The 8,921-nt window shown below is 46.5% G+C and overlaps 1 protein-coding gene across 1 annotated transcript; it reads left to right on the forward strand.

Annotated features, from left to right (window-relative positions):
- Positions 1–4,064: 4,064 nt before the first annotated feature.
- LOC103667299 (regakine-1-like) lies at positions 4,065–8,635 on the forward strand. Its single transcript, XM_008695422.2, has 3 exons — positions 4,065–4,330; positions 7,804–7,921; positions 8,251–8,635. Exons 1-3 carry the CDS (start codon positions 4,261–4,263, stop codon positions 8,342–8,344), a joined length of 282 nt encoding a protein of 93 aa, XP_008693644.1. The 5' UTR covers positions 4,065–4,260; the 3' UTR covers positions 8,345–8,635.
- The last annotated feature ends 286 nt before the right edge of the window (positions 8,636–8,921 follow it).

Here is an 8,921-nt window from a genome sequence, read left to right on the forward strand (position 1 = left end):
GATGAAAGCTTTTGTTTTGTTTTTAAAGATTTATCTATTCATGGAGAAAGAGAGCAGGAGCAAGGGAGCAGGGGGAGGCGCAGAGGGAGAGGTAGAGGGAGAGAATCTCAGGCAGACTCTATGTTAAGCACAGGACATGCCACGGGGCTCCATCCTATGATACTGAGATCATGACCTGAACCGAAACCAAGAGTTGATGCTCACCAGGCACCCCCATTTTGTTTTAAGGAAGAAGTGCCAAAGGCCTATTGCTTGCTTACATTTGCAGAAGCCCCTAAGCAGCTTGTTCACGGCTTAATCTCTGGTTCCTGGACAGTGCTCAGCTCATTGTATGCATTCAATCATTATTTACAGATTACACGAGTGAGTAAATCAGTTAATGAATGAACAAAGAGTGTTAACTGAGCAGGCGGGAGAGATAAAGCAGAACTCTTGGTCTCTGATTTTTATTTGTCCCTTCTCTGCCCCTTACAGTCTCAAAAGGGCATAATTTCCATAGATAAGTAGCCCAAGATGGGTAGGTAGATTGTATGACATTTTGTTTCTTGGCTTGCATGAATTCCTTTCTAGCAGCTGAGACAACATAATCTTTGTGGGTTCTTGGGAGACAGAGAGCTTATAGGATATTGAAGACAAGCAAAGGGCAACCGACTTTCCCAAAAGGAGGGGGAAAGATGGATAACTTGAGAGTGATCAGCCACTTCTGTTCTGGGCAAGATTCTGTACCTATGCAATTTTCGGTAAGAAACCCTTTGTTGGCACTTTCAGAAGGAAATGCTCACTGCAAGTCAGCATGGGTGCTTCTCGGGTAAATCCAGCTGAGCCTACCCTACTTCCTTCTCTGAGAGCAATGAACATCTGAGGAAGAGTCGGCTGAAAAGAGCGGCAGACAAAGGCTCTGATTCTCAGCATTCAATGAAAGTGCCCTGGGGATAGCTGGAAAAACAGTAAAATTCAGGAAACAGATGTACAGCCTATCATGGGCCCCACCATTGTTGTACATTCCTGTGTGTAAAACAAAAACAACTTTACCAAAAAGATAAAAACCTTGGAGACTTAATTCTCCCTAAGCCCCCTCTCCCAGTCCAGCCCTGCTCCTCTGAATAGGGGAAGCAGTCAGTCAAGCAGGACCGAAGGTCCAGGAGAGGGGTGCACATTGCTTACCAAAGCACAGAAGGCAGATGACTCAGTGTCATCAGTAACTTAGTTTCAGAAGTCCAGGAATTGGCATAGAGACCCAAGGAATTGTACAAATCTGCTTCTTCCAACCTCCTGCCCATGTGTGTCCCTCACATCCTTCCCTCATCTGATGTTGTGCTAACCAAGGGGACAAAGGCCATTGCCTGCCACCCTCCCCCTCCTGTGCACACACAGTAGAGCACAGGGAGGAGAGACAGCCATTGGAGGCATCCATCTAGGTGCCCCCCTTCTCTCCTCTCTCTCTGAACTTACAAGAAATGAGGAGATCACTGTTCCCCACTCATGCTCTTGATTTGTTGGGAGAAAGAAGGAAACTGGGACCCTCTTCAACCACCTAAAGGAGACAGACTAAAGTCTTCACGTGCTCTTGTTGAACCCACCCACCTGCTCTCCAGGATGTAGCTACCAAGGGCTCCTGGGAAGATGAGCCGTGCTTCCTTGCTCTGCCACTACCTGCAGGGCCCACATGGATGGGACAGTAGTGGAATGGGATGCAAACTGCTGAGAGACAGGACCCAAAGGACCTGGACAATGGACCTCATCTCCAATCACTCACCTTCACCCCTCACTCTTGTCACCTGCTCTTCTGCCTGCCCTCCCAATGCGCCACGCCCATTCCCACCTCGGGTCTTTGCCCTTGCTGTTCCCTCTCCCCAGGACGTGTTTGCTATTGATCTGTGCAAGTCTGGCTCCTTCTCATCAAGTAGGTCCCAGCTGAAATGACACCCCATCTGCACAGGCTCCCAGGCCAACTTACCAAGCAACCGCCACCCAACCCTCAGGCTCGATCGCCTCACCCTGTTTCAATTTCTTCTTTGCTTTTCCCTCTATCTCCTACTACTTTGCCTGACTGCCCCCTCCAGCCCCAGCATTCAAGGACCTGAAGAGCAGGGGCCTTGCCTTTCTTGTTTGCCTCATATCCCAAGGGCCTAGAAAGTGCCTGGCACACAGAAGCTCAATTAACATCTACGGAATGAATGACCATTGGCCCTGAGAAAGGTCTCACTATGGACACATAAGGAGGATTTCACTCACTTAGATTCTTTTAGCAACTATGTAAACCTTTAAAAGCTGAAAGAAATTACTTAAAAATTTCCTAACTCAAAAGTGGTGGATTCCAGGACTAAAAACAATGCTTCTCATTAGATCAAAAGCTCCTATTCTTTCCATTGGAACAGGGGCTTAAATTTTCCTTTTTAGGAGCGAAACACTTTCTTTGCAAACAAACTTACCTGGAACCCCCTTATATAAAACTGACCAAAAAATACAGATGCTTACATCAAAACCACAATGAGATACCACCCCACATCCATTAGTATGGCTACCGTCAAAAAAACAAAACAGAAAATAACAAATGTTGGCAAACACGTAAAGAAATTGGAAGTCTTGTGTGTTGTTGATGAGAATATAAAAATGGTACAAAGGCTGTGGAAAACAGTACGGAGTTTCCTCAAAAAATTAAAAATAGATTTACTATATGATCCAGCAACTCTGCTTCTGGGTATACACCCCAAAGAATTGAAAACAGGGTCTCAGAGAGACATGTGTACACCCATGTTCACAGCAACATTATTCACAATAGCTAAAATATAGAAGCAGCCCAAGTGTCCATCAATAGAAGAATGGATAAGCAGAATGTGGCATATCCATACAATGGAATATTATTTGGCCTTAGAAAGGAAATTACGGCATATGCTACAAAATGGATGATCCTTGAGGACATGCTAGGTGAAATAAGCTGGTCACCAAAAATAAATGTTGTATGGTTCTACTAATATATGAGGTACCTAGAGTAGTCAAAATCATAGAAACAAAGTAGAATGGTGATCGCCAGTGGCAGGGGGAGGGGGAGAGGGGAGTTATTGTTTGAAGGGTGCAGAGTTCCAGTTTTGCAAGGTGAAAAAAGTTCTGTGCTTGGATGGTGGTAATGATTGCACAATATATGAATATACCTAATACCACTGAACTGCACACTTGAAAATGTTTACAATGGCAAATATTATGTTATATATATTTTATCACAATAAAAATAATTGAAAAAACCCCGATAGGTGCTTAATCTGATTTTGGTGGGAGTGGAGGTGGGGGACAGCCGCATCTGCCTGACCTCTCAGTAGGGTGACCAACTCATCCCTATGTTAGCACTGAAAGTCCCACATCCCAGGAATACCTCTCGTCCCAGGCAAACCAGGATGGTTAGCCACCCTATCTCCCAGTCCCAGACAAACCACTGTGGTGTCCCTGTGCAGGGACCCTGCAGCACAAACTCAAGGGTGACGAGATACCATTGTATTCTATGGGATACGTCACCCTTGCCCCCAGCTCCCCCAGCTTGACCCAGGAGGAACTCATCCCTCAGCCTCAGTCCTGGAGGCAGCCCTGGCCGAGCAGAGAGCCCTGTACACCTTTCTTGGTTGCTAAGAATCCACTCAAGCTCCCTGTACTGGACAGAGGACAGGGCCTCCAGCTCACCCTGGGTGAGGGGTTCCAGTCTAATCCTGGTGGTGAGGCCCAGACACCCCAGGATCCCCTCCAAAACCAGCTCCCCACTCCCAGGCCCCATCAGGCTTAAGTCCAGGCCTGGTGCTGGAGCACAGCACAGGACCCCCACATCCTCATCCTGGCGGGTCCTGGAATCCCTGAGCCTGAGACTGTCACCTGGGCCTTTGAACTCATGGTCCACATGGGTTTACCACCAAAGAGGCTTCACCAGGCTCCCTAGGGAGGAGCAGAAAAAGAGGGCAGTTTCTATCCCACAGCCCTTCCCCTCTGCGCTTCCCCTACCACCACCTCAAGATGCAAGCCAAATGTGAATTCTGGAATCATGCTCTGCCTTCTACTTCTCTTTGAATAAATTGACTCAGTTCTTATATTTTAGATATGTCACCAGTCACAATTCCAAAGAAACAAAACCCCATGCAATCTTGGATTTTTCTATCTCGTGACTTCCTCACCAGCAACCTCTTATAAAGGAGGGTCAGAGCCCAGATTTCAGAGCGTCAGAGAACCCAGGAGTCTTCAGCCCCATCCTGCTCCTGCAGCTGGTCAGCCACCAGAAGGATGAAGGTCATCCTGGCTCTCCTGGTCTTCCTCCTCATTCTTGTTGCCCTTCACTCTGAGGCCAATGAAGGTGAGGCCTGTTACTCTTATTCCTCTGAATAGTGATAGTACAGTGGCTGGAGGCAGGGGGCTGTGGGGAAATGGGGGTGGCCCAGAATAGGCTGTCTCCAGGTCCCTGCAAAACAGACAGCATATTTCCCAAGGGTCTCTCCCCATTCCTGGTTGGGACCCATTTCTGCCTCCTTTGGGGAGAGGAAATCCTGCCTCTGACCAGCCTCCCTGACCCTGGGGTACACAGCAGAGAGCAGCTCATCCAGCACCCTCCAGGCTATCTGCTTAGTGCCCTTTTGCAGATACACAGCCATGCATAAGCATAGGCTGGGACAGAGGAACCTGCAAAGGATCAAACTGTCTTCATGGATTAGATGGGGTTTTACATGTTGATTGGTGGCCAATATTTAAAAATGGGAAACATTTAAAAATCTGTATTTCTTATTTCTTTTGCAACTATGGAAGACCAAGCAGATAGGAGCCCAAGTTCCCACAAGCTTTCACTGGGACTGAGGTGGTGGGTGCTATCCCTTTAGACAGGGGGGTGTGCTCCCAGGTCTTAGGGCCCCCACCACCAGGGCCATGTGCACCTGCTGTCTGCCCAGCCTGTGGGGGTATTGAGCCTGACACCCCCATATCAGCCTTCCCCCTCTCCCTTTAAGATTTGTCTGGTGTGTCTATGGCATAGGTCTCCTCTTGGCATGTAGTAAGCTCTTAGTAAATATCTGTGGGATACTCCGAGGAGCAGCAGGTGACTGAAAAAGGCAGGGCTCGACCCCAGGAGTCCTGACCCCAGCTCACTGCCCTTTCCACCCTAAATAGGCCTGGTTGCCTCTCTGCAGGGGGCTGGAGCCAGGGGAGAAGATGGCACAGTCAGGGCGGGAGGAGATTTCCCAGGAAACTGTTCTCCAGAGCTGAATTTCAACCAGGACTCTGATTTGGCATCCCTGCTAGTCCAAGGAATGGTGGCCGGTTTTCCAGGAACTGTGACTGCAACTAGCTATATGGTTCCATAATGCTCTCCCGTAACCCCCGTTATCATCGTGGGGCTTCTCATCTGCAGATGGGATAAGGGACACTTTCTCCAAAGGTTGTTGTGAGGAATGGCGATAAGACACGCCAGAAACTAAGCCATACACCAGGCCTATGGTAGAGATTCAGTCAACGGAGGCTTCTTTTTTTCTTCTTCAGAGAACAGCAACCCAGAATGAGTTCATTTATTCATTCAACAAGTATATATTAAAACCCTACTCCTGCCATCCTTTCAGTAAACACGCTGGGCTGCAGTGGGGGATGGAGGCAGACACCGTCTCTGCTCCCAGGGAGCCTCAGTCTAGAAGCTCTGCACTAGTCGGCTTGTGGACCTTCCTTGTCTCTCTCAGGCCTCCTGAGCCTCAGTTTCTACATCTGTTACCCAAGGGTAATGAGGCTCTCATTTGAATAGTCATCAGTATATAAATCAATACACAGTACTTGCCCCATCAATATTTTCTGTTTTAAGGAGACAGGATCAGAAAGGGTGGGTGTCCTGTCTGGAGTCACATAGCCTTCAGGAACAGAGACAAGGACGAGTGTAGCTTTCCTGCTTTGTAGCCAAGTTTCTGCTCCTTATAACATCCAAACCTCCCCCATCTACCATCCTCCCAAGACCTGTGAAGGAGAACCCTCTCATATGGAGGAGACCAGTCCTGCCCTGCTGTCGCCCACCCTGGGCATCTCCTAGCAATTCCATATGGCAAATCCTTCTCAGCTGTCTCAGAAAATTGTTTTTTCCAAATCCCAAGTCCTAAGAAAATTCAGTTGAGAACCTGGGAAAATGTAGAAAAGTAGAACTCTCTTGCAAGAATTAAAGCTTAACAATCAATAGGGAGGTGTTGCTGATTTAAAGGAATCCACTGACATGTGGAGCAAAAGCAGGAACCATAGGACATGTGGAATTTAATGTTAAGATCAGCATTTCAGGAAACTGGGGCAGGAGCATGCACGGGAGAAGTGACCAGGACCTGACAGGTTGGAGCTAGAGCCATGTCACATGTGTGTGTCCATGTCCTGTCTGCTGCTGAGTGAACGCTAATGTGTTTACCTAACACATTAAGTACAAATCATATAGTGGTGTTTCGAGAAACAAGTTTTAAAAGCAAAATACTTCCTTCCTGGGCCATTTCAACTGTGATTCCTGCTAGGAGATGTGAATATTCTGTTATTTGAACAATAATGTCCATTGACATTGTCTAGTGTTTGAATAATTGCTACAGGTTCTGGTTCTTTCTAGATGCTTTCGCGGAAGAAATGCAAAGGGAAAATGTGTAAATGTCATAGACTAGTGGGACGTGACACCAGAAACGTTTGCTAATTCGTACATAAAATCTAAATTAGCAAAAGCAATATCGACTTGAACCCCAAAGTCAGTACAAGCAGACAAGATATTGCCCATTGTTAAAAAAGGAAATGAGCTTGTATGAAAGATTATAGACTCTAACATCCAACTTGAAGATGCACTTGGACACATTTTGAACAATTTGGCCAACAGCAACGAAAAACAGAAAAAATGGTTCTACGTCTGCAATATTTGTTACAACACAAAGATAAAAAACTACAAATAGGGCAATTAATGCTTTCTGTGTTTTAAAAATTCATTTTTTGAATGATAACTTTTAAATGTTTTAGATATTAAACACCTGTAGTATTTTTTCCACTTTTTAAATAATTTTTCTTGGCCATTTATCTTGTGTCAATGTTCTCTTTTTTCCATATTTTCTGTTATCGACTGTATCTGCCAGGAAACATGCCACATGTTATTGAGTATATAACCTTGTCATAACACTTAGAGATACCATTTATTACCTTACTTTTTTTTTTTACAGAAAACCTCTGAAACTTTCAATACAATCCTATCACAGAAAAGTGATTCATTGTTTAGTACATGATCATGCATTATTATTTAGAAACATGAAAATAAAGTGTTATGGAAAATATACAGTACACCTAAAATGAATACGATGTTATATTGTCAATTATATCTCAATTTTTAAAATAAAACAGAATAATTTAGGAGTTAAGAATTCTCAGGAATTCTGATTTCTTATTCCTAAATCCTGAAGACTGTCAGAAATTTGAAACACTTCAACCAGAGTCACATCCCAGCCCAAGGGAAGGGTCAGAGAGAAGTCAAGAGAGGCCGGCAGTGGGGAGGGAAGAGAGGTTTTAGAGAAGCATAATTTTTTCTAAGTGATCTCTACACCCAATGTGGGACTCAAACTCATGACCCTGAGATCAAGAGTCACATGCCCTACTGACCAAGGAAGCCAGGGGCCCCTAGACAAGATTAATTTAAGAGGGGGAGGAGGAAGAGTTGCCAAGGAGAGGATAGGTCTTCCTCCCTCCCCGGTGCTCTGGTCTGCTTTTCTACTCTGATACTCTGGGCGATAGAGATACTAGTCTACACGTCCTTGTGGAGAAGCTTTCAGCATCACATGGTCCTCTACCTTGCAGAATCAGTTAAATTAAACCCCGTTGTGTGCTGTTTTGCCTACACCACACGGAAAGTCCCACTCCGGTTTGTGAAAGGTTATGATAGAACCAGTGACCAGTGCTCCACCCCAGGGGTCATGTAAGTTCGGCCACACTGGGGGTGGAAGAGGGTGCAAATGTGAGAATGGGTAGGGCCTGGGAGAGGGAAGCAGAGGGGTGGGACTAGCTAGGAAGTGGGGGGAGCCTGGGGACTTCCTGAGCTTGGCCTCCAGGGAGGTAATGGGAGCTGGTGGTGGGGTCTTCGTGGACTCCTTGGGGAGCAACAGAGAGTGGGGGTGTCCTTCCCTGTGTGAGGGGCCCACATCCAGCAGAGAGAGAGGTGGGGAAGCTCAAGCTGGGTAGAGAAGGAGCTGGGCTCCTCTCTGCCTGCTGACTCAATTTCTCTTCTTTCTCCTTCTTGTTCCACAGCTTCCTTACCCGACATAACCGACAGATCTGTGCCAACCCCGATGTTCCCTGGGTGCAGGAGTACATCAGACACTTAGACAACATGTCTAACTGATCTGGGAGCACTGGGGTCCGCATGGCCGAGGGAGCTTGAGGAGAGGCCACAGAGCCCACTCCCTCCCCAATTCTTTCAGCCCCAGAAGGTCCCTGGGAGTTGTCCTGCCCCAAATTGAAGTTCTTTCTGGCTTTTCTGTGCTCCCATTCTCTGATGAATCCTGCTCTTTCCTGAAGCTTCGCTTTGACACTGCCCTCTGGGATCTGAGGACACTGTGGGCCCCCAGACATCATCTGTCTCCCCTTTGCAGGCAGCCAGTTGTTGAAATAAAGCCGTGCCACAGAAAGGAAACTGGGTGATTTGAACAGCTTCTCTCACAGACAGCTGCTTCTTTCTTTTATAGAAACTTCTATGGTATTGACTATGTATCAGGTTCTGTTCTAGACTCTTCCGTATGAACTAATTTAAATAGTGGGATGATGGGGGCAGAGTTAGAATCAGGAGTACTGAACACAAGCAACCCCTAGCTTGGGGCCTTATATTCATGGGAACAGCATGATAATCCAGACAAATGGTTCGTTTGCATGGAAAATAGCTAGTTGAGAGGCACACCTAACACATCTCATCACTCCCATCA

This window comes from Ursus maritimus, unplaced genomic scaffold (genome assembly GCF_017311325.1).
Source record: "Ursus maritimus isolate PB19 unplaced genomic scaffold, ASM1731132v1 scaffold_24, whole genome shotgun sequence".
In the NCBI taxonomy this organism is placed as follows: domain Eukaryota; kingdom Metazoa; phylum Chordata; class Mammalia; order Carnivora; family Ursidae; genus Ursus; species Ursus maritimus.

Excerpts from the sequence above, each read along its gene's own strand:
- LOC103667299 (XM_008695422.2), top strand. The coding sequence starts at position 4,261 with ATGAAGGTCATCCTGGCTCTCCTGGTCTTCCTCCTCATTCTTGTTGCC. Across the intron at positions 4,331-7,803 it reads TCACTCTGAGGCCAATGAAG|AATCAGTTAAATTAAACCCC; the intron begins GTGAGGCCTGTT and ends TCTACCTTGCAG. Across the intron at positions 7,922-8,250 it reads TGCTCCACCCCAGGGGTCAT|CTTCCTTACCCGACATAACC; the intron begins GTAAGTTCGGCC and ends CTTGTTCCACAG.